The 25,751-nt window shown below is 43.6% G+C and overlaps 1 protein-coding gene across 2 annotated transcripts in view; it reads right to left on the bottom strand.

Annotated features, from left to right (window-relative positions):
* Positions 1 to 25,751, bottom strand: part of LOC310782856 (CD2-associated protein-like) — a 113,634-nt gene that overhangs the window by 71,537 nt on the left and 16,346 nt on the right. For both annotated transcript variants that reach the window (XM_083643633.1, XM_083643632.1), the window contains exon 2: positions 5,170 to 5,327. In XM_083643633.1, coding sequence (XP_083499759.1) covers positions 5,170 to 5,327 — 158 coding nt within the window. The remainder of the gene's footprint in view (positions 1 to 5,169; positions 5,328 to 25,751) is intronic.

Raw genomic sequence — 25,751 nt, forward strand, 5'->3', positions numbered from 1 at the left:
TGCCGATGCCTTTGAGCCTGGGTAAGAGCGGCGCTACACGGTTACATTCCTTACCGTCTCGTCTCCGGACATGCTGCTCGTCAACCTCACCAATTAGAGGAAGGAGAAGGGGGAAAAAACACCACATCTGAGGTGACGGTAACTCTGCCGGGAGCAAAGTTCACAAAGCTCTGACCTCACAGAGCGCAGACTTCTTACAGGATTAACTCTCCCCGCTCACTGACTGACTTCAACACATGAGTTCTCTCACTGCCCGTGACTCACTAGAGAGCCACGGGAGGGAGGAGGGAGGTGAGGAAGCAAGGAGGGAGGAAGGAGAGGAAGTGAGGAGGGAGGGAGGAGAGGAAGTGAGGAGGGAGGGAGGAGAGGAAGTGAGGAGGGAGGGAGGGAGGAGAGGAAGCGAGGAGGGAGGGAGGAGAGGAAGTGAGGAGGGAGGGAGGGAGGGAGGAGAGGAAGTGAGGAGGGAGGGAGGGAGGAGAGGAAGTGAGGAGGGAGGGAGGGAGGAGAGGAAGTGAGGAGAGGAAGTGAGGAGGGAGGGAGGGAGGAGAGGAAGTGAGGAGGGAGGGAGGGAGGGAGGAGAGGAAGTGAGGAGAGGAAGTGAGGAGGGAGGGAGGGAGGAGAGGAAGTGAGGAGGGAGGGAGGAGAGGAAGTGAGGAGGGAGGGAGGGAGGAGAGGAAGTGAGGAGAGGAAGTGAGGAGGGAGGAAGGAGCAGGGGAAGGAGGTCAGAGTGAGGAGAGGAAGCGAGGAGGGAGGAAGGAGCAGGGGAAGGAGGTCAGAGTGGAGTGGAGAGACAACAGCGCTGTTCACCTTATGTAGCCACGCCCATTTGACCCGGTTGTGTGGTCGTGTGACGATTTCTAGCTAAAAAAAAAGAAAAAGAAAATGGCTGCTCCAATATCATCTAACTCTGAATTAACTCATAATTTATCCAATTGTGTGTAACATACCAAATAAAAGCAAACGGCAATGTCTAAGAATGCAACGCCATGTAACTGGCTCGTTAAGTCTCGCATTCCAGGGAATTACGTTAACGTCTGCGGGTCTTATAGACGTAAGTGGCTCGCGCGCTCGGAGGAGAGAAAACTATCTGAAGCTTTCTTTGTTGGAGTCCAGGTATGTTTTACAGGAAAGTGCTCATCATTGTCGACGATAACGTTATCTGACCTGGCTAACAGTGGATACTCCGCTTGCTTGCTGTGTACCGAGCTCAAAGTAGTAGGCTACGTTCTTTGTTTTAGCCCCTGCACTGTCCGCTACAAAAACAACTTTCTTCCTTTGACGTTCTTTTGTATTTCGTGCCGTGACCCCCGGAAGTGTTAACACGACCCGGAAGAATTTGGCCCACCCCCGTGTCTGAACATAAGGTGAATAGCAACTCCGTGCATTTACATTCTGGCAGCAGACAACAAACCAGATGTCTGTTTGTTTGTTTTCAACATGGGAACAATCAGAACCTCATATATATATATATATCCCTCACTTTTGCCTTCTACCAATCCAGAGACAAACCAGATGCTGAAAAATCTCCTGATCTTAATTAAGTGCACATGATGATGATCTTAAGTTCACATGGAATCATCTCTTGTCCATCACAATCCCCTTGGCATTGCGAAAGGCGCTCCAGCTGCGTTTTGTATTTTGTCGTTTTGTGAAGCAAGTAAATAACATGAATTTCCTTCCAGAAAGCACATTTATGAATGTCCAGCTTTACGTTTGAGGAGAGGGAATGTGAAGATCAGTCTAAATCAAAGAAGCAGTTACTGGGCCATAGTCTATTACTGACACTAATGGCCATAGATTCACCCTCATAGCTTCAATGGGATTAGCTCTAATGGCATCAGAAGAACTAAGGACATTAAGACGTCCGTGGTGCCGGGTCAGCAGCACTGCTCTGTAAACAAGCTAACTTCATTAGCATTAAAGATAGCATGACAAAATGACAAAGATAAGCATAGCAAAGCGGGGGCTTCACAGAAGCAGTCTGAGTACAGCAGTGATCTTATTTCAACAGGCAGGTAAGTAGACTACGATTATTACATTGAAATGCAATAGCTAAGGATCTAACTGAAGAGAGCAGAGAGGTCGATGCATTTCTGATTAGCTCAAGACGAGGTTCCTTATAAGGTTACAAAATGGATGCTTTGAGTTCTCAGTGCTGATGAGCTGAGTCACTTTTAAAGCCATTGTCAAAATACCTGGTAAGGACTCTAGGGTTGGCACGATGGACGATGGCATCGACCATCGTGATTGGCCGACCCCCCATCGACCTCTGAGGCTTCTACATCGGATCATCGTGATTAATTATCTGTTCGAATTAAATTTGTGCCGTTTTAATAATAAAACATACCAAGTCCACTTACCGTGACGCGTGGGGGACGCGCCGGCGGCATGAAACGAGCGCGCCCAGTTCAGACTCAGAGAAGCCTCCCCTCCCCCTCCTCCGCTCTACTGCTTCTCTGCACTGGGAGCGCTTGTTTAATGTCGCCGGGAGCTCAGCTGTCCTGCTTTTAACGTGCATTGCAGCGGCTGATGGCATAAATGACGATGCCATCGTTAATCACGATGTTTGACTGTGAAACAATCACGATGGATATATTGGTGACATCGCACAACCCTAGTAAGGACACACATGTGCACTAGACAACTGGTACATCACTGTAGTGTAAACCTGTACTGTAAACAGTAAACCTGTACCTGTTCACTGTACCCTGTACTGTAAACCTCACTATAAACTAGGGGTGGGACAAAATATCGATACTCACGCTATCGCGATATTTCCACTTGCGATACGTTATCGATACACTGGCACCAAGTATCGATATGTTTTTTTGTTTTTTTTTAAATAAACAGGCTAAAATATTATGCTGTGTGTGGTAGTTGAAACATAGTTTCAAGTTGACGTTTATTTATGTTTGTAGTTGAAACAAAAACATAAATACTGTAGGCTACATGAATGGAAATGTTTGATCATTAATATCTACTTTTAGAAATTATATAGGTAGGTAGGTTATATAGGTTTTCTTGTTTTAATAATAATAATAAAAAGACTTAATGTGTAACTTTTCCTCCGTGGTATCGAAAATGGTATGAGTGAGTGAGTGAACTCTGAGAGAGTTCATGTCAATTCTGCTAATAAATACATAATACCTGCTTCTTGCCTTTTAGGGGTATTTTTTTCTCTTCAGTTACACAGATATCGTGATGTATCGTAGGTTACATTTCTTCCAATATATCAATTATCGCAGAATCACTGTATCGTGATAATATCGTTATCGAGGGCCAAGTATCATGACCATATCGTATCGTGAGTTACTCCACGATTCCCACCCCTACTGTAAACCTCAGCCACAAAAAGACTCACAAATAGCAAGAGGCAGGACTGTCATCGTCGGACACGACGGACAACCTTAAAGAGGACGTGAAACATTTGATGATGTGTCTCTAGTTCATTTGCATTTCAGACTAGACGGCACACTGCTTTCAAGTCTGACATTCACCTAGACTTTCTAGAAAGATGTTTAGATGTTTAAACATTTAGCCTTTTCGCCAAGCCATGCTGACTCGTCATCACTAGGTTGACTGTACAGTACAGTATAAGGATTTTGAACGTTTTGATGAATCAAAACAACCACAATCCAAGTCAGAAACACAACAGCACATGCTGTGAGCCTGTTAAAATTCAAAATCCTTACTAGCAACACTTAGCTAGCCTGTTCCACTACTGTACTGTACTGCACTGTACTGTACTGTACTGTACAGTCAACCTAGTGACATCATCAAGCAGCGCCCTAGTTGGTGAAAAGCTGAAATGTTGTTCATCTTTCTAGCAAATCGAGGTAAATGTCAGACTTGAAAGCAGTGTCCTGTCTTGTCTGAGGTGAAATGCAAATGAACTAGAGTCATAGGATTAAATGTTCCATCATGTCCTCGTTACAGTAAAGCTGTCTTGCTGTGTTTTCCCCCCTCTGTCTCAAGCTGCGTTCACACCGACCTATTCAAGTTTTTCGCTGGCATCGAGTTTACATACAAAGTCAATGCAAACGAGCGATTGAGCGTATATTCGCCCGGGAGAAAAATCGCTGGGCGTCCGAGCGACAGAGACAGAGCGATAGGGAGAAAATTTGCTCGTCGCCCGAGATGAAATATCCCAACTCGAGCGAAATTACGCTGGCATCAGTCGCTCACTGCTCAACGCTGATTGGCTGCTGTGTGAGAGTGAGTCAAGGATCACACTGGCTTGGAACAAACCGCTGGTTTATTGTGTGGCAACAAACAAACAAACCACATTGACAGCTGATTGACAGGCTGACAGCTGACATGAAGTGAAGTCTGTACTACCGGTATAGAGCTCGCGTTAGGAGCACGCTGATAGGCTTAGCTTGTAAACAACTACGGTGGCTCGTAGTGGACAAACATCATGACATTGCGTAACGTTATAGCCCCCAGATGTCCGTCAATTATTGTGCCTGTTGTGGTGTATAAAGTACTCGAAAACCATACTTAAGTAAAAGTAAAGATATCTTCCCAGAAAAAGACTTTGGTAAAAGTCAAAGTCACTCATTAGAATATTACTTGAGTAAAATTCTTAAAGTACTTGACATTTTCTGTACTTAAGTATCAAAAGTAATTTTCTGATATTAAATGTACTTAAGTATTGAAAGCAAAAAGTACAAGTAAATGCTGTTAAAAGAAATCAAGCAGAAGACATGCCTGGGCTTGAGTGGAAGTCTATTTCTTCTTCCTGACTTTTATAGCCGCTGGCAAACAACGTTATGTTGCATTACAGCCACCAAATGGAATGGCGTGTGGATCGTGATTAACATAACTTGCAAACTAGGAGCACTGATTTGACAAACCTGACTGCTTGCAGGCTACCCAATTTCTTCTGATTTGACTTTGTAACTAAGATGCTTGGGGGAAATGTAGTGGAGTAAAAGTATCCATTTTATTTGGGAAATGTAGTGCAGTAAAAGTGAAAGTTGACAGAAATATAAATACCGTACTCAAGTAAAGTACAGATACTCAGAAAAAATACTTAAGTACAGTACTTAAGTATTTATACTTAGTTACATTACACCACTGCGATTTAAACAGAGCGACAGAGCGATTCCAAAGGGTTGAATGGAGCGACAGAGAGAAAAATAAATATCTCAGACAGTTCCCTCTCACCTTGACAAAGTTGTCTGGGAAGAGACCCCTCGTGCCGTGGAGCTCCCCCTCCATCCATCCCTCCTCCTCGATGCGCCGCACGTTGGTGATGACGTCGCCTCGTCGCAGAGTCAACTCGTCCTCGTGGAGCCCTTCATACTCAAACTCCACCACAACCTCTACTCACACACGGAGGGAGGGAGGGAGGGAGGGAGGGAGGGAGGGAGGGAGAGAGGGAGGGAGGGAGGGAGGAGGGAGGGGGGAGGGAGGGAGAGAGAGAGGGAGGGAGGGAGGGAGGGAGGGAGGAGGGAGGAGGGAGGGAGGGAGAGAGAGAGAGAGGGAGGGAGGGAGAGAGGGAGGGAGGGAGGAGGGAGGAGGGAGGAGGGAGGAGGGAGGAGGGAGGAGGGAGGAGGGAGGAGGGAGGAGGGAGGGAGGGAGAGAGGGAGGGAGGGAGGGAGAGAGGACGGAGGGAGGGAGGGAGGGAGGGAGAGAGGAGGGAGGGAGGGAGGGAGAGAGGGAGGGAGGGAGAGAGGGAGGGAGAGAGAGAGAGGCAGACAGGAGGAAGGAAGTGAAGAGAGAGAGTATGGCCATAAGAGAGGGGAAGAGACCACAGCAGAAGGGACAGTGGAGAGAGGGAGAAAGTGACGGAGATCCAGATGAAGGGAGGAAGAGAAGAGAGAGCAACAAGCACAAGGCCACGAGGCAACAGGGAGAGGAAGGTAGAGAGGACGTCAGGGGGACATGAGGCAACAGGGAGAGGAAGGTAGAGAGGACGTCAGGGGGACATCAAAGATAAGGAGGACATTGAGGGGAAGACAGGGTTTGGAGGGGGTGAAAACACAATGAGAGAAAAGAGATACAAAGATTAGTCTTGTATCAAAATGTCACCAGATTAGCAGAGCACATAGGTTATAGGGCTGTGAATCTTCACTGGCCTCCCGATTCGATTCGATTACGATTCATCTGTCAACGATTCGATTCGATTCGATTAAACGATGCATCGCGATGCATCTTAAATCGATGCATCACTTTTTCCGCAATACATGATTTATTTTTTCTCACTTTCTTTTTTCTCACTGTGTGGCTACTTTTAAAATAAAAGTGCATTTGGAATTGCATTGTATTATGATCCATAATTAAAATAAACAACTGCATGTACTTACATTCTATTTTATTTGATTATACATTTTTTTTTTTTTTTTTTTTTTTTTTTTTTTTTTTAAATAATCGATTTTTGATATTTGTTAATCGATGCAGAATCGTGCACGTCCGCATCGCGATACATCGTATAATCGATTATTTTTGACACCCCTAATAGGTTATGTAAGGGTTAACAGAGCACATAGGTTATGTAAGGGTTAACGCACGACGAGGTGTCCATTATCAGGAATTAATGGACGACGCGGAGGCGTGAACCGTCGGTTGCTTCCGCAAAGCAACCGTAGCAAGCGACACATATAAATACGTGTCGCTTGCTACCTGCTACTGATTCAACACTCAATAGGTTTGCAGACACTGGCTCAGAAGATGGACAATGACAGTGACAGACAGCTGAGAAATCCCAGTGTCTTTCCTATACTGACTCTGCAGCAACAGTGGAATAATGTCAATATCAATGTAAATTCATATGTAATGTCCACTGAACACTCAACACTCCTCCACTCATGTACATATTGTATATATATCTGATTGCACTTGCAACTTTGTGATTATCTTTAGCTAGCTTTCCTACTTCTTATCTCTGTATATTGATGTGACCGCTACGCTGCATACAGACACTAAGACAAATTCCTCCTATGTAACTTGCATACTGTGGCAATAAAAGTGATTGTTATTGTGAGTCTGATGTTTGCTATAAAATAGTGGTAAATTTGGTCTTTGTCCAGGAGGTTTGTCTTCTCTATGAGCCACTTTGGTAGGTAACTAGCCATCACTTGAAGGCCCTGTTCTATTTCAAAACTCTCATTAGTTGACTAAATAGTGAAAGTAGCCGGTGAATGTAGGGGACGGGTTTAGGGACAAAAATAGTTCCTGTCCTGCCAGTAGGTGCTACAGTACTGCTGGATGACTGGCTGCCCATACTGCTAGAGAAAATGCAAAAGACATTGTAAATTCATCACAATTTAGCCTGGCCAAAAGAAAAACAACAAAAATATGTTTGAACAAAATGCATTTATTCATGTGTTTATCTATAATTATGAGATAAACTATCAGTGCTACAATGGGTCCCACAATCAAGGCAAGCACAAAGGCTAACACACACATGTATCACATGACCCATCACATGACCCATTCTGTTTGGCTTCTGTGATAAGACCCACATGCAAAAGGCATTTCACAAATCACAATGTTCATTGTGCAGAGATCAAATCTGACAAAACTAGACTAAATATGGTATTATTGCCAAAAGGTGGAAAAATGAATAAATGTCTGGGTCAATGAATCAACAGTGGTCTTCATTCACAGACCCAAAAGTGACCTCATGAGCTAGTTGCCTACAATGACAAGCAAACAAGAAAAATGGTGCACATTAAAAACAGAAATCTGCAGACACACATCATGTCTGTTTTCTTCTTAATAGTATAAAAACACACTTGGCACAGACATATTGACCTTCCTCCGTGTGATACACAGATACAGAGATACTGCCTCCCTGACTGCTTCTAGTGCAGCAGGTTCAGCAGCCTCTAAAAATAAAGAAGCGTGCGTTACAGGATGATTGGTGGATAGGTATTCCACTATTTGGCCTGGCCCACTACTGTACTAACACATGATTCATAGCAGAGAGACCGTGTTGGCATGCTTCACTAGACAGGCAGGCAGCACAGACAGAACACTGACACACTCACTTCAAAGCTTAGAGACACTGCGGAGCGCGTCATCATTCAGAAACCACGCCCAAAACGGGGGGAGAACAAACCCCCCCCCCCCCCCAATCCTGTGTTCTCCTATGTCACGTCACGTGTTGTACACAAAGATCATATATACGGAAGATGAACACTCCAACTTACTTCCTTGACAGCTAGATCCACAGCGAATGTGATATTAGACAACAGCACTCTCATGTGATATTGCTTTTATACAACAGCTGTACAGCATAAACAAAGCTATTCATCAAGTCATAATAGCATTGTTTTAAGTCATTTGCGACAACAGATGATTTCTGTCTGTTAAGTCGCCTCCGCCAACAAAAACAGTTCCCCCAGGATTGCACAACCAAGTGTTGCCAAGCAAGCAACAACATGTCAACTTCCTGCCTGCAGGTTCCTGCCTGCAAGCTAGCTAAGCTAACGTTAGCTACTTTGAGGTTAGCAGACGATTTCAGCTTACCGTTCACACACACACACACACACACACACACACACACACACACACACACACACACACACACACACACACACACACACACACACACACACACAAATGGTTTATTTGTCCACATACTGTAGATACAAAGTACAAAGGACATAAACACTAATAATGCAATCAAATGTGACACACACACACACACACACCTCAAGGCTGGAGGTGACAGAACCTTTGGCTAGGCTTTGGTGCAGGTTAACACCAGCTAGCACTAAACTAGTGCTGCACGATTAATCTAATCGCAATCGCGATGTCAGCACGTGTGATTACATAACTGCAAAAGTGTGCGATTATTATTATTTTTTCACGTTTTTTTAACCCTAACCCTAAATTTTCTGGTGTTTCTTTTTTACATCTTTGGGACAGGCAAATGTCTCAATTTTTTTTATTTTTTGTAAAGATAATTTTATTTCAAATTGTTTTATTTATTTCGTTTTAATAGATTTGTAACATATTTCATGTATTTTAGTCTGTGATAGGTGAAACCGTGGTATTTTTGTCCAAGGTTATCATACAGTCAAAAACTCATGCCGGCACATCCCTAGATACCATTTATTTATTATATCGCAATCACAATCGCAATCGCAATATTGTCCACCATAATCGCTAATCCCCCCAAAATTTCCCCCAAATCGTGCAGCGCTACACTAAACCACACAGGTCAACCACTTGTCAAACACTGCTAACCGTGGCTCTATATAATGTGTGTGTGTATGTGTGTGCGTGTATGTGCGTGCGTGCATGCGTGCGTGCGTGCGTAGCCCTGCTCTCCGCCTGACTATCATCAACGCTGGCCCAAGGCCAACAGCCTGGGCTGGCCTCCAAGCACAAATTGGCCCTGATGATGATCTCAGATCATCTTTCCTCTCCGGTCTCCAGGTCCAAATGCTGCTCGCTCATTAAGACTTCAAAAAAAGAGGAGACCCAATAGAGTGGTTGAAGGAGAGGGGGACAGTGGAGTGGAGAGAGCCTGGCCTGCCAATACGCTGTTCCTGTCCACTCCCTGGCCGACGGCCCAGCTGCCTGCTCCACTGTCTTAAAGTCCCTGGAAAGCAAAATCCACAAAAACCTTCTAACTATTAAATGTAGGGTCTTATGTGAGTAATTGTGTGCCTCAGAAAGTAAGTTGACATTACTTTCACCCTAACCCCAAAAATCGACACTTTTCTACAAGGTCTGGATTTCCATTTCCTTTTCCATTTACAGAAAATATGCTATATCGTGATGTATATCGTTATCGGGATATGAAATGACCTATATCGGGATATGAGATTTTGGTCATATCGCCCAGCCCTAATCTCAAGTCATTATTTGATTGTATATTGTGTCTCCCTCTGCGCCCATTCTCTGGCCCACAAGCATTGAAGATATCACTGTAGATAAACCAGGTTCTCCTGCTGCTGCTTAGACACCAGTCTGCTCCAAGTGCTCCAAACTACTACCAGTGTTTCCCATACACAAAGGAATCTGTGGCGCACCGCCACAAAAGGATTTTGACTGCCACAAAAAGATGTTGACCAAAAAAAAAAAAAAAAAAAAACTTTTACAGTGCACCTGAACACAACATGCAAGATATCTGCTGAATAAGTGTCCAATAAACATTCATGCCATTCTGGCCAATACTTCTGTTATAGCATTTCAGTCTGGAATATGGAATATCTTTCAATAATCTATGATTTAGCTGCTAAATTGTCAAATACCACCATCTGCTCGCTACCCAGGCACTTATGTATGTACTTAACCTAACTAACTTAACCTAACTAACTATCCGGTGTGCACAACATTGTCAGCCTAAACTCCAGCTGACACCCCAAAAACCTACAATCCGCTAGAGAAAAATGTATATCGTTTGTTTATTAAGTGGCCCCTCGCCTTCTATCTAGGGATGTCAACCGATAACCGTTTAACCGATAATCGACCGTTAGAACATTAACCGATTAATACTATCAGTTAAACGGTAAAAAAAAAAAAAAAATCACGTCTCCTAAACACATGCAGAGAGAGAGAGAGAGAGAGAGAGAGAGAGAGAGAGAGAGGAGCGCATGGCCTGAAACCCGACACCTTGCTAATCTCACAGCGTTCAGCGCGCACTGATCAAACAGTAGTTTTTACCGTGTCCTAAAGATGCAGACATGAAGCGGTCTAATTGACGATTGAAAAGTAACAATTAACGTTAGTCTTTACTGTCCAACACATCGCAGTTCGGAGAAATTGTTTCAGAACGGGACAGAGACGGATTGTTTGTAGACTGTATTCATTGACACTTTCAAGGCCGGTGTGAAAGCGGCTACTGACAGCTGCGTGCGACTCGTCTTCATAATGTGGAGCCCAGCGAGACACACAGAGAGCAGAGCCCTCGTCGCGTGTGTGAAGAGAGGGGAATAAGGGGTGAGACCAAAAGCAGGTAAACCACTGTGGGATTAGTGAGAATATTGCTAAAAGGAGAAGATAGATGCTGCGCACTTTGTCAGTGCGCCCTGCAGCCTGGGCTGTCGTCCGCTCAAACACTACTTCACCGGGCAGCTGCGTGTCAATTGACGTGCCTATAATATGCAATGCGTGCAGCTCTAAAGTATAGCCTATCGGAGGAATGTTTTTGTTTAGATGGCTGGGCTGGCCAGCCCAGGCCAGCCCAGGCCAGCCCAGCCCAGGCCAGCCCAGGCCAGCCCAGCCCAGGCCAGCCCAGGCCAGCCCAGCCCAGGCCAGGCCAGCCCAGGCCAGGCCAGCCCAGGCCAGGCCAGCCCAGCCCAGGCCAGGCCAGCCCAGCCCAGCCCAGGCCAGGCCAGGCCCCAGACAGTAATTTGTGTCTATCTGTCCATGCAACCACAGGAAGAGATCCAGCTGGCTCTAGTAAACACAGCAGCAGGCTGGGTGCTTCCTCACACCCTGCTGAGTGAGCTCCACCTTCTCTTCCAGGCGAGTGGACGTGAAGCCCGGGGACTGTGTGCAGCGTCTGGAGGTATGAAGCCCGGGGACTGTGTGCAGCGTCTGGAGGTATGAAGCCTGGGGACTGTGTGCAGCGTCTGGAGGTATGAAGCCTGGGGACTGTGTGCAGCGTCTGGAGGTATGAAGCCTGGGGACTGTGTGCAGCGTCTGGAGGTATGAAGCCTGGGGACTGTGTGCAGCGTCTGGAGGTATGAAGCCTGGGGACTGTGTGCAGCGTCTGGAGGTATGAAGTAGGGATGTCAATTTTCGGTTAATTTCACTTTCGATTAACCGACGCTAATAATCGATTAACCTATCGGTTAATTCATAATTTTTTAATATTTAAAAAAAAAAAAAAAAAAAAAAAAAAAAAAAAAAAAAAAAAAAAAATTGTGTGTGTGTCTATTTACTCAATGAACTCATGCCCAAACAAGGCGTGTCTATTTAGATGCTGAAATGTTAATGCTTTTTGTGTTAGAATTTCTAACACAAAAAGCATTAACAAGCATTAACAAAAAGCATCAACATTTCAACACAAATTCTTTTTGTGTTAAAATTTCTAACACAAAAAGCATTAACATTTCAGCATCTAAATAGACACGCCTTGTTTGGGCATGAGCTCATTGAGTAAATAGACCAAAAAAAAAAAAAAAAAAAAATTTTTTTTTTTTTTTTTTAATATTAACTGATAGACCGACAGCAATAACCGAACAACGACGTTAGCGACGGTTAATCGATTAACGGTTAACCGTTGACATCCCTAGTATGAAGCCTGGGGACTGTGTGCAGCGTCTGGAGGTATGAAGCCTGGGGACTGTGTGCAGCGTCTGGAGGTATGAAGCCCGGGGACTGTGTGCAGCGTCTGGAGGTATGAAGCCCGGGGACTGTGTGCAGCGTCTGGAGGTATGATGAAGCCCGGGGACTGTGTGCAGCGTCTGGAGGTATGAAGCCCGGGGACTGTGTGCAGCGTCTGGAGGTATGAAGCCCGGGGACTGTGTGCAGCGTCTGGAGGTATGAAGCCCGGGGACTGTGTGCAGCGTCTGGAGGTATGAAGCCCGGGGACTGTGTGCAGCGTCTGGAGGTATGAAGCCCGGGGACTGTGTGCAGCGTCTGGAGGTATGAAGCCCGGGGACTGTGTGCAGCGTCTGGAGGTATGAAGCCTGGGGACTGTGTGCAGCGTCTGGAGGTATGAAGCCCGGGGACTGTGTGCAGCGTCTGGAGGTATGAAGCCCGGGGACTGTGTGCAGCGTCTGGAGGTATGAAGCCTGGGGACTGTGTGCAGCGTCTGGAGGTATGAAGCCTGGGGACTGTGTGCAGCGTCTGGAGGTATGAAGCCTGGGGACTGTGTGCAGCGTCTGGAGGTATGAAGCCTGGGGACTGTGTGCAGCGTCTGGAGGTATGAAGCCCGGGGACTGTGTGCAGCGTCTGGAGGTATGAAGCCTGGGGACTGTGTGCAGCGTCTGGAGGTATGAAGCCTGGGGACTGTGTGCAGCGTCTGGAGGTATGAAGCCTGGGGACTGTGTGCAGCGTCTGGAGGTATGAAGCCCGGGGACTGTGTGCAGCGTCTGGAGGTATGAAGCCTGGGGACTGTGTGCAGCGTCTGGAGGTATGAAGCCTGGGGACTGTGTGCAGTGTCTGGAGGTATGAAGCCTGGGGACTGTGTGCAGCGTCTGGAGGTATGAAGCCTGGGGACTGTGTGCAGCGTCTGGAGGTATGAAGCCTGGGGACTGTGTGCAGCGTCTGGAGGTATGAAGCCCGGGGACTGTGTGCAGCGTCTGGAGGTATATCACACAAGCAGCGCGTCCTGCCGGAGGAACTTCACCGTCATCTCTCAAACCAATTCTTCAAACACACTTGTGGAGACTTGTTTTTATCTAGTGGATTTTGCCCACTTTTGATCTTGTGTTTCTTCCATTTGATTTTGGAAAATTGAAAAATATGTGATAATAAAAAATAAAAAAACATAACCGTGAGGATAGTGTTACTTTAAAAACACATTTCCATTGTAGTCATCAATGGGAGACAAAGTCACAATAACTAGTAGACATAATACAACCATTTCTTTTAGATTGATTCTCACTGGATTTGAAACCACTTTTCTTTTGCATGCTTTCTGTGAAGCACTTGGTGTTCAAACAGATCAGTGAAATCAGATGTTTGACTGGAATGAAATATGGCTGAAGGGGCGGCTTTAGCTCAGGAGGTAGAGCGGGTCGGCCAATGACGCAAGGGTTGGCGGTTCGATCCCCGCTCCCTCCCAGCTGCTGTCGTTGTGTCCTTGGGCAAGACACTTAATCCTCCTTGCTCCCGATGGTGTGTAGGCACCCTGCGTGGCAGCCTGCCGCCATCGGTGTATGAATGGGTGAATGTAGACTATCTACTGATTGTAAAGCGCTTTGGATAAAAGCGCTATATAAATGCAGGCCATTTACCATTTACTGAAGACCACTCGTCTACAATCACCTCTGTGCCTTAATGGTGGTTTTTAGAGTAAGGAGAGTGTTTGCTTTCTTCCACCATATGGTCACTGTCAGTTCAGCCATTCAAACTGGAAAGCTTGAACTTCCTGTCACATGTAGGTGGCGCCCACCACCCCACGTTCATCTACACTACATCTGTTGAGGCGAAGAAGCAGCAAGGTTGTCACTGCACTGCAGGACACATTTTGAAGACTGGGAAATAACATCTGAGGAAAAGTTATGACCAGTCTGCTCCCAAGAAGAAGAATGTATAGTGATTGTGCTGTGATAGTTGGTAGCTGTAATATGTTTTATGTCATATGTAATAAGTCCCATGGCAAGAGAAAAATGACAAAATGTGAGTTTGAGTTTTTAAGAAAGATTAAAAAACCATAATCCTCTGTGTTTCCTTGTGGTGCGACATCGAGGTAAGAATCTCTGTCAGGAGCAAGATTTGCTCCCAGATCAAGGCTATTTCTTCCATCAATTTAAGAAGCGGTTGCGGTTTAAAAATGGCTCTTCTAAAAAAAAAGCTAAAAGATGAGCTGGGATTGTCTTTACACTTCTCTATTAGCGCTTTCAGACAGACACGGTTCTGGTTCTGGTTCTGGTTCTGGGGCCGTTCTGGAGTCTCAAAACCTTGGTGCTTTCTGGCGAACCAGCCCGTGTTCACACCAGTTTAAGCGGAACCAAAGTGGGAGGATATTATTTGGTAGTCCTTCTTCAGTTTTTTAAGTCGATTAATGATTTGGTCTGGCGTTCGAGTGAACCCAGCCTTGGCCATCTCTCTTCCGCAAGTTCGCCATACGACTTGCTCTTTCTTGTACTGCTTTCTTAGCTTTTCTTGAGATTCGGTAGATGCCCAAATCGCCACTAAACATTTGGTTTCCTCAGGAGACCACTGCAAATTATTTTTCTCCATGTTGTCGCTGCCTTCTTCTCCTTCCTGCTCGTTTTCACAGCCTAGAATAAGACACGCCCACTGATGATGTCACGGTTCGCAAGGAAAAAAACAACTATTTTTTGGTTCTGCTGAGAACCAACTTTTCAGGTTCCGAAGCAACTATTTTTTCCGTCTGAACGCGCCGGCCGGTTCAAATTTGGGTTCGGGAACCCGGAAACCGGCACGGAGCCCTGCCGGTGTGAAAGCCCTATGATGTGATTATTCCAGGGCTTCTGAATGAGCACAGGAGAGTAAGAAGCTGTTCCGTGTTGTGGCAGTGTGAATGATAGGTGTTGGCCTGTGAAATACCAGCGCTGGCAGGCAGGACAAAGTCCGCTTGGTTTGTTCGTCAGAGGAAATGCCTTGCTGCTAAATACATTGAACACAGCCAGCCACAAACAGGCAGCAGCACACAGGTGGTGTGTCTGTGTGTGTGTGTGTGTGTGTGTGTGTGTGTGTGTGTGTGTGTGTGTGTGTGTGTGTGTGTGTGTGTGTGTGTGTGTGCGTGACGTGTGTGTGTGTGTGTGTGTGTGTGTGTGTGTGTGTGTGTGTGTGTGTGCGTGACGTGTGTGTGACGTGTGTGTGAAGCACACACAAACTTCCTGCCAAACCTCTCCGTACGCTCAGGCAGGAGCTCAGGCAGGAGCAGGGCATGTGTGGCTGTGTTGTTCTGCTGACATATCAAAGGCGTCCGGAGGGAAAAAGGTCTTTTCTGAAGAAGTCAAAGTGAAGGAACGACTGCTTGGAATTGTGAAAAGGAAAGGAAGGAAAAGGAAACAACTAATCGTTCCCCCGAGCGACAACTAGCCAGGATTCAATCACACAAGCAGTGTTTCCCCTAGAAGACATTTCAGGCCTGGAGGTGATTTCAAAACGAACCCCCGACCGCAACGGTGGGGGCCCTCGCTGGCGACGCTAAACTTTTAGCTAACCTGTTCGCATCTATGTTCGCAATGGCATCCCAAGTATCTTCATGCTATTATGGGATGCGATGCAAACAGTTGTATTATGGGATGTGCGTTTCCCAGGCAACGACACACGTTGACACTGGCGGGCCCCGCCAGGCCTGTAGAATGGTTGGGGAAACACTGCACAAGGGCCTTAGATGAGTGTTTCCCCTGGAGTTTTTCTAAATGTGGAGGTTGGAGGATTACTTCCTTTATCCAGTCCTGGCCGCTATCCCCTATAACAAATACAAGACCACTGTTATTCTGAATACTGCTTTCTTAAAGGAACACTCCGCCCATTTTCAACCAGCTTTGTATCATTAGAACATCAGTAGTATATCAGAAAACTGTAAACGGTTTTGAAGTCTGTCATTTAATTTGACAGTTATTGAGTGTTAAAGTGTGGACCAGTGACATCACTGGTCCAGACTAACTCAAATTAATAACTCATTAACTCAAATCAACTCTCAATAACTGTCAAACTATTCATCATTCATCTACCGTAGTTTGACAGTTATTGAGAGTTGATATGAATGAATTGAGCCTTTCTGTCTCTGTTGCGATAGTTTCTCCATGATTAAGTTGCGTCTTTCTGAAAAGTTAAAATATTTTCAGCTGGGAGCGCTGGGAGTCGGGCGCACAAAAACGCCGGAGCGCTGTGAAAATAGACGCTGGGCGCAGCACACTTTCTCTAGACGTCCGTGTGCGCCCGCATACGCTCTCCCCCCATTGGAAACAACTGAAAATAGATGCTGGACCTGAGGAAAAGACGCTAGGTGGACACAGGCCCTTAGTAGAGACGCACCGATTCCGAATCAGAATTTTCAATAGTCTGACTCTGACCTGCCGATTCCGATTTTGGTCGATTCCGATTTCTTTCTTTACGAAGATTTTCTTCCTAACAGACATCAATTAGCATTTGCAGGGTTCATTCATATAGAGACAGGGTTCATTCATATAGAGACAGGGTTCATTCATATAGAGACAGGGTTCATTCATATAGAGACAGGGTTCATTCATATAGAGACAGGGTTCATTCATATAGAGACAGACAGGGTTCATTCATATAGACAGGGTTCATTCATATAGAGACAGAGTTCATTCATATAGAGACAGGGTTCATTCATATAGAGACAGGGTTCATTCATATAGAGACAGAGTTCATTCATATAGAGACAGGGTTCATTCATATAGAGACAGGGTTCATTCATATAGAGACAGGGTTCATTCATATAGAGACAGGGTTCATTCATATAGAGACAGGGTTCATTCATATAGAGACAGGGTTCATTCATATAGAGACAGGGTTCATTCATATAGAGACAGGGTTCATTCATATAGAGACAGGGTTCATTCATATAGAGACAGAGTTCATTCATATAGAGACAGACAGGGTTCATTCATATAGAGACAGGGTTCATTCATATTAGGGGTGTCAAAAATAATCGATTATACGATGCATCGCGATGCGGACGTGCACGATTCTGCATCGATTAACAAATATCAAAAATCGATTATAAAAAAAAAAAAAAAAAAAAATTATAATCAAATAAAATAGAATGTAAGTACATGCAGTTGTTTATTTTAATTATGGATCATAATACAATGCAATTCCAAATGCACTTTTATTTTAAAAGTAGCCACACAGTGAGAAAAAAGAAAGTGAGAAAAAATAAATCATGTATTGCGGAAAAAGTGATGCATCGATTTAAGATGCATCGCGATGCATCGTGATGCATCGTTTAATCGAATCGAATCGAAGACAGATGAATCGTAATCGAATCGAATCGGGAGGCCAGTGAAGATTCACAGCCCTAATTCATATAGAGACAGAGTTCATTCATATAGAGACAGACAGGGTTCATTCATATAGAGACAGACAGGGTTCATTCATATAGAGACAGGGTTCATTCATATAGAGACAGGGTTCATTCATATAGAGACAGACAGGGTTCATTCATATAGAGACAGGGTTCATTCATATAGAGACAGGGTTCATTCATATAGAGACAGGGTTCATTCATATAGAGACAGGGTTCATTCATATAGAGACAGACAGGGTTCATTCATATAGAGACAGGGTTCATTCATATAGAGACAGACAGGGTTCATTCATATAGAGACAGGGTTCATTCATATAGAGACAGGGTTCATTCATATAGAGACAGGGTTCATTCATATAGAGACAGGGTTCATTCATATAGAGACAGGGTTCATTCATATAGAGACAGGGTTCATTCATATAGAGACAGGGTTCATTCATATAGAGACAGGGTTCATTCATATAGAGACAGGGTTCATTCATATAGAGACAGGGTTCATTCATATAGAGACAGACAGGGTTCATTCATATAGAGACAGGGTTCATTCATATAGAGACAGACAGGGTTCATTCATATAGAGACAGGGTTCATTCATATAGAGACAGGGTTCATTCATATAGAGACAGGGTTCATTCATATAGAGACAGGGTTCATTCATATAGACAGGGTTCATTCATATAGAGACAGACAGGGTTCATTCATATAGAGACAGGGTTCATTCATATAGAGACAGGGTTCATTCATATAGACAGGGTTCATTCATATAGAGACAGGGTTCATTCATATAGAGACAGGGTTCATTCTATAGAGACAGGGTTCATTCATATAGAGACAGACAGGGTTCATTCATATAGACAGGGTTCATTCATATAGAGACAGAGTTCATTCATATAGAGACAGGGTTCATTCATATAGAGACAGGGTTCATTCATATAGAGACAGGGTTCATTCATATAGAGACAGAGTTCATTCATATAGACAGGGTTCATTCATATAGAGACAGGGTTCATTCATATAGAGACAGGGTTCATTCATATAGAGACAGGGTTCATTCATATAGAGACAGGGTTCATTCATATAGAGACAGGGTTCATTCATATAGAGACAGGGTTCATTCATATAGAGACAGACAGGGTTCATTCATATAGAGACAGGGTTCATTCATATAGAGACAGGGTTCATTCATATAGAGACAGAGTTCATTCATATAGAGACAGACAGGGTTCATTCATATAGAGACAGGGTTCATTCATATTAGGGGTGTCAAAAATAATCGATTATACGATGCATCGCGATGCGGACGTGCACGATTCTGCATCGATTAACAAATATCAAAAATCGATTATAAAAAAAAAAAAAAAAAAAAATTATAATCAAATAAAATAGAATGTAAGTACATGCAGTTGTTTATTTTAATTATGGATCATAATACAATGCAATTCCAAATGCACTTTTATTTTAAAAGTAGCCACACAGTGAGAAAAAAGAAAGTGAGAAAAAATAAATCATGTATTGCGGAAAAAGTGATGCATCGATTTAAGATGCATCGCGATGCATCGTGATGCATCGTTTAATCGAATCGAATCGAAGACAGATGAATCGTAATCGAATCGAATCGGGAGGCCAGTGAAGATTCACAGCCCTAATTCATATAGAGACAGAGTTCATTCATATAGAGACAGACAGGGTTCATTCATATAGAGACAGACAGGGTTCATTCATATAGAGACAGGGTTCATTCATATAGAGACAGGGTTCATTCATATAGAGACAGGGTTCATTCATATAGAGACAGGGTTCATTCATATAGAGACAGGGTTCATTCATATAGAGACAGGGTTCATTCATATAGAGACAGGGTTCATTCATATAGAGACAGACAGGGTTCATTCATATAGAGACAGGGTTCATTCATATAGAGACAGACAGGGTTCATTCATATAGAGACAGGGTTCATTCATATAGAGACAGGGTTCATTCATATAGAGACAGGGTTCATTCATATAGAGACAGGGTTCATTCATATAGAGACAGGGTTCATTCATATAGAGACAGGGTTCATTCATATAGAGACAGGGTTCATTCATATAGAGACAGGGTTCATTCATATAGAGACAGGGTTCATTCATATAGAGACAGGGTTCATTCATATAGAGACAGACAGGGTTCATTCATATAGAGACAGGGTTCATTCATATAGAGACAGACAGGGTTCATTCATATAGAGACAGGGTTCATTCATATAGAGACAGGGTTCATTCATATAGAGACAGGGTTCATTCTATAGAGACAGGGTTCATTCATATAGAGACAGACAGGGTTCATTCATATAGACAGGGTTCATTCATATAGAGACAGAGTTCATTCATATAGAGACAGGGTTCATTCATATAGAGACAGGGTTCATTCATATAGAGACAGGGTTCATTCATATAGAGACAGAGTTCATTCATATAGAGACAGGGTTCATTCATATAGAGACAGGGTTCATTCATATAGAGACAGGGTTCATTCATATAGAGACAGGGTTCATTCATATAGAGACAGGGTTCATTCATATAGAGACAGGGTTCATTCATATAGAGACAGACAGGGTTCATTCATATAGAGACAGGGTTCATTCATATAGAGACAGGGTTCATTCATATAGAGACAGAGTTCATTCATATAGAGACAGACAGGGTTCATTCATATAGAGACAGGGTTCATTCATATTAGGGGTGTCAAAAATAATCGATTATACGATGCATCGCGATGCGGACGTGCACGATTCTGCATCGATTAACAAATATCAAAAATCGATTATAAAAAAAAAAAAAAAAAAAAATTATAATCAAATAAAATAGAATGTAAGTACATGCAGTTGTTTATTTTAATTATGGATCATAATACAATGCAATTCCAAATGCACTTTTATTTTAAAAGTAGCCACACAGTGAGAAAAAAGAAAGTGAGAAAAAATAAATCATGTATTGCGGAAAAAGTGATGCATCGATTTAAGATGCATCGCGATGCATCGTGATGCATCGTTTAATCGAATCGAATCGAAGACAGATGAATCGTAATCGAATCGAATCGGGAGGCCAGTGAAGATTCACAGCCCTAATTCATATAGAGACAGAGTTCATTCATATAGAGACAGACAGGGTTCATTCATATAGAGACAGACAGGGTTCATTCATATAGAGACAGGGTTCATTCATATAGAGACAGGGTTCATTCATATAGAGACAGACAGGGTTCATTCATATAGAGACAGGGTTCATTCATATAGAGACAGGGTTCATTCATATAGAGACAGGGTTCATTCATATAGAGACAGGGTTCATTCATATAGAGACAGACAGGGTTCATTCATATAGAGACAGGGTTCATTCATATAGAGACAGACAGGGTTCATTCATATAGAGACAGGGTTCATTCATATAGAGACAGGGTTCATTCATATAGAGACAGGGTTCATTCATATAGAGACAGGGTTCATTCATATAGAGACAGGGTTCATTCATATAGAGACAGGGTTCATTCATATAGAGACAGGGTTCATTCATATAGAGACAGGGTTCATTCATATAGAGACAGGGTTCATTCATATAGAGACAGGGTTCATTCATATAGAGACAGACAGGGTTAATTCATATAGAGACAGGGTTCATTCATATAGAGACAGGGTTCATTCATATAGAGACAGGGTTCATTCATATAGAGACAGGGTTCATTCATATAGAGACAGGGTTCATTCATATAGAGACAGGGTTCATTCATATAGACAGGGTTCATTCATATAGAGACAGACAGGGTTCATTCATATAGAGACAGGGTTCATTCATATAGAGACAGGGTTCATTCATATAGACAGGGTTCATTCATATAGAGACAGGGTTCATTCATATAGAGACAGGGTTCATTCTATAGAGACAGGGTTCATTCATATAGAGACAGGGTTCATTCATATAGAGACAGACAGGGTTCATTCATATAGAGACAGGGTTCATTCATATAGAGACAGGGTTCATTCATATAGAGACAGGGTTCATTCATATAGAGACAGGGTTCATTCATATAGAGACAGACAGGGTTCATTCATATAGAGACAGACAGGGTTCATTCATATAGAGACAGGGTTCATTCATATAGAGACAGGGTTCATTCATATAGAGACAGACAGGGTTCATTCATATAGAGACAGACAGGGTTCATTCATATAGAGACAGGGTTCATTCATATAGAGACAGGGTTCATTCATATAGAGACAGGGTTCATTCATATAGAGACAGACAGGGTTCATTCATATAGAGACAGGGTTCATTCATATAGAGACAGACAGGGTTCATTCATATAGAGACAGACAGGGTTCATTCATATAGAGACAGGGTTCATTCATATAGAGACAGGGTTCATTCATATAGAGACAGGGTTCATTCATATAGAGACAGGGTTCATTCATATAGAGACAGGGTTCATTCATATAGAGACAGACAGGGTTCATTCATATAGAGACAGGGTTCATTCATATAGAGACAGACAGGGTTCATTCATATAGAGACAGACAGGGTTCATTCATATAGAGACAGGGTTCCAGACTGCAACCATTATTTTAGATGGATGGATTATTTTGGCAAAGGAGAAGTAGTGCTCACGTCACAAACGCAGCTTTCAACACATTTGTGAACAAAATCGTGAGAGAAGTATATATATATATATATATATACATATATATATATATGTAAGGGTTAATGCATGACGAGGTGTACATTATCACTTTTTAAGGGACGACGCGAGAAGCGTGACCCGAGGCGCCACCCGAGGAACGGTTGCTTCCGCAAGGCGAAGTACCATACACAGACAGACGTATTTAGATAACTTGTACCTTACATTTGCAGCTCCTTTCTATCGCACACTGTGCCCTGTCACCGTGCCACGGTGCCCTCTACAGGGCCAGAATTTAGATGACCTGTGTACATACACAGATAGACATCATATTTGGATAACCTGTGTACATACATACACAGACAGACGTATTTAGATGACCTGTGTACATACACAGATACAGATAGACATCATATTTGGATAACCTGTGTACATACACAGACAGACGTATTTAGATAACTTGTACCTTACATTTGAAAGTGATAATGGACACCTCGAAGTGCATTAACCCGCTTATACTAGGGCTGTGAATCTTCACTGGCCTCACGATTCGATTCGATTACGATTCAGAGGGCTACGATTCGATTCGATAACGATTATCGATGCATCTCGATGCATCTTAAATCGATGCATCACTTTTTTTCCCGAATACATGATTTTTTTTCTCACTTTCTTTTTTCTCACTGTGTGTCTACTTTTAAAATAAAAGTGCATTTAGAATTGCATTGTATTATGATCCATAGTTAAAATAAACAACTGCATGTACTTCCATTATATTTTATTTGATTATATAAAAAAAAAAAAAAAAAAAAAAAAAAAAAAAAAACTTTTTTTTAAATACCGTAAATTCCGGACTATAAGCCGCGGCTTTTTTCCCGTTTTTTGGCCCCTGCGGCTTATAGACCGGTGCGTCTTATCTATGGATTTTTTTCAGAAAAAAAATTCCAAATACATAAAATAATAATAATAAAAAAATAAAATCTCTCTTTTTTAGCACTCTTTCTACCTATAAATCCACTTCTGTTTTAATTTCCTCTGTTGCCCTCTTTTCACCACACCGCGGACACTGTGTGCAACATAACATAACACAAAGGTGTTGTGTTATGTTGTTTTGTTGAAATGTTACGCTAATACGGTAAATGGGAGCTTCATCAAACAGCCAACAATCCCCTCTGTGCGTGAACCCTTACATATGGTAATTACGGTAAGCAAAGTTCATCAGCCCGGAACCACAACAAGACGGGCAGTCGAGCAGTCTCTCTCTCACTCACCATGGGGAAAGTACGAAGAAATTCTCACGATGCAGCGTTCAAGCTGAAAGCAGTCGAACTCGCACTGAAAGAGGGGAATAGAGCAGCCGCGCGTACTCTTAGCATTAATGAATCGATGGTGAGACGTTGGAAAAAGCAGCAGGAGGAACTGTCCCAGTGCAAGAAAACGAAAAAGTCCTTCAGAGGCCACAAAAGCAGATGGCCGGAGCTTGAGGATTGCCTTGAGGACTGGGTGTTGACCCAGCGAGCAGACGGCCGAGGCGTCTCCACGGTGCAGATCCGACTGAAGGCAAAAACGGTAGCCACCGAGATGAAGATTGAACATTTCCTAGGTGGGCCATCTTGGTGCTTTCGTTTCATGAAGCGAAAGGGACTGTCTGTCAGGGCGCGGACGACTGTCTGCCAACAGCTTCCTCCTGACTACCAGGAGAAAATCGCGAGCTTCGGCGAATACACACAAAGGAAGATCAAGGATTATTCCATCGCACCGGAGCAGATCATCAACATGGATGAAGTGCCCTTGACGTTCGACCTGCCACTCACTCGCACTGTGAACAAGAAAGGTGAATCGTCGATAACGCTGAGAACCACAGGTCACGAGAGAACCAATTTCACCTGTGTTCTAGGATGCACAGCATCTGGAGCGAAGCTGCCGCCCATGGTGATCTTCAAGCGGATTACCATGCCGAAAGAGAAAATGCCAAGTGGTATCGTCGTGAAAGTGAACAAAAAAGGCTGGATGATGGAAACTGTAATGAAGGAGTGGTTGTCCCAGTGCTACGTCCAGCGCCCTGGAGGTTTCTTTCACGAAAAGAAAGCGTTGCTCGTCCTGGACAGCATGAGGGCTCACATCACCGATTCAGTCAAAGCAGCCATCAAGACCACCAACAGTATCCCAGCTGTGATACCTGGGGGCACGACCAAACACCTCCAGCCACTCGACATCAGTGTCAATCGGGCATTTAAAGTGGTGCTGCGCATGGAGTGGGAGACGTGGATGACGAGCGGTGACAAGTCATTCACTAAAACAGGGCGCATGAGGAAGGCAACCTTCGCACAAGTTTGCCAGTGGGTCCTGACAGCCTGGAGGAGTGTGAAGACATCCACGATCACCAACGGGTTCCGAAAGGCTGGGCTGCTGCGTGACGAAGAGGAGGACGCCGCCACATCTGAGGGCCTTCAGAGGCTGTTCGAGTCGGACAGTGACGAAGAGGAGTTCGTTGGTTTTGAGAGCGACAACGAAGGAGAGAGAGGAGTGGCTGACGAAGCCACCCTGAACCTGTTCGTTTCCGACACTGAAGTTGAGGACTTTGCTGGTTTCAGTACGGAGGAAGAAGAGGAAGACGAGGAAGACGAGGATTAGTGACTTTACTTTGACTATGTTTACAGCCGTTTGCTGCACCTTCACCTAAAAGATGAAGAGAAGGATTACAGTACGGTACATGTTTACGTACGTATATTGAAATGTGATCTTAAAAAGAGACATGCAGCACCTTATCCTTTGAGGATTGTTTTTTGTTTTCCAGTTACGGTATTTACTGCACCTTAACCTTTTGAGAATTGTTTGATTGTTTTTACAGCACTTTATCCTTTTGAGGATTGTTTTATTATTATTATTATTGTTTTATTTTTTATAGCTACGGTATTTATTTTGTTTAAATGTTAATAAATGGGAGTTTATAGCCTATAGCCTACCCTACCGTAATGCTTGTTTTGTTGAATAAATGGGAGCTTCCCCAAACAGCGATCTCTTTCCCGACATTCCTCTCTGTGCACGAACCCTTTCATATGGTAATTAAACATCAAAACACCCGCGGCTTATAGTCCGGTGCGGCCTATAGAAGAAAAAAATAGTCAATTTTGGTGCTGCGGCTTATAGACCGGTGCGTCTTATAGTCCGGAATTTACGGTAATCGATTTTTGACATTTGTGAATCGATGCAGAATCGTGCAGGTCCGCATCGCGATGCATCTTATAATCGATTATTTTTGACACCCCTAGCTTATACCATGGTCACTTGCCAACAAAACAAGACCATTCATTTATATTTTCATGTGTTTTGCAATCAAAATTTAGTTTTTATAACCTTTGAGATGATTTGAGAACCGCAGAGAAAATAGTCCCCTCGCTCAGACCAACATGGGACATGATGCTCACACGTGTTCAGAGGGCAGTTTTGTTACAGTCGGGATTCTGCCTCCATTTCATTTCTAATGTGG

Source organism: Poromitra crassiceps, assembly GCF_964638095.1.
Source record: "Poromitra crassiceps genome assembly, chromosome: 9".
Taxonomy (NCBI): domain Eukaryota; kingdom Metazoa; phylum Chordata; class Actinopteri; order Beryciformes; family Melamphaidae; genus Poromitra; species Poromitra crassiceps.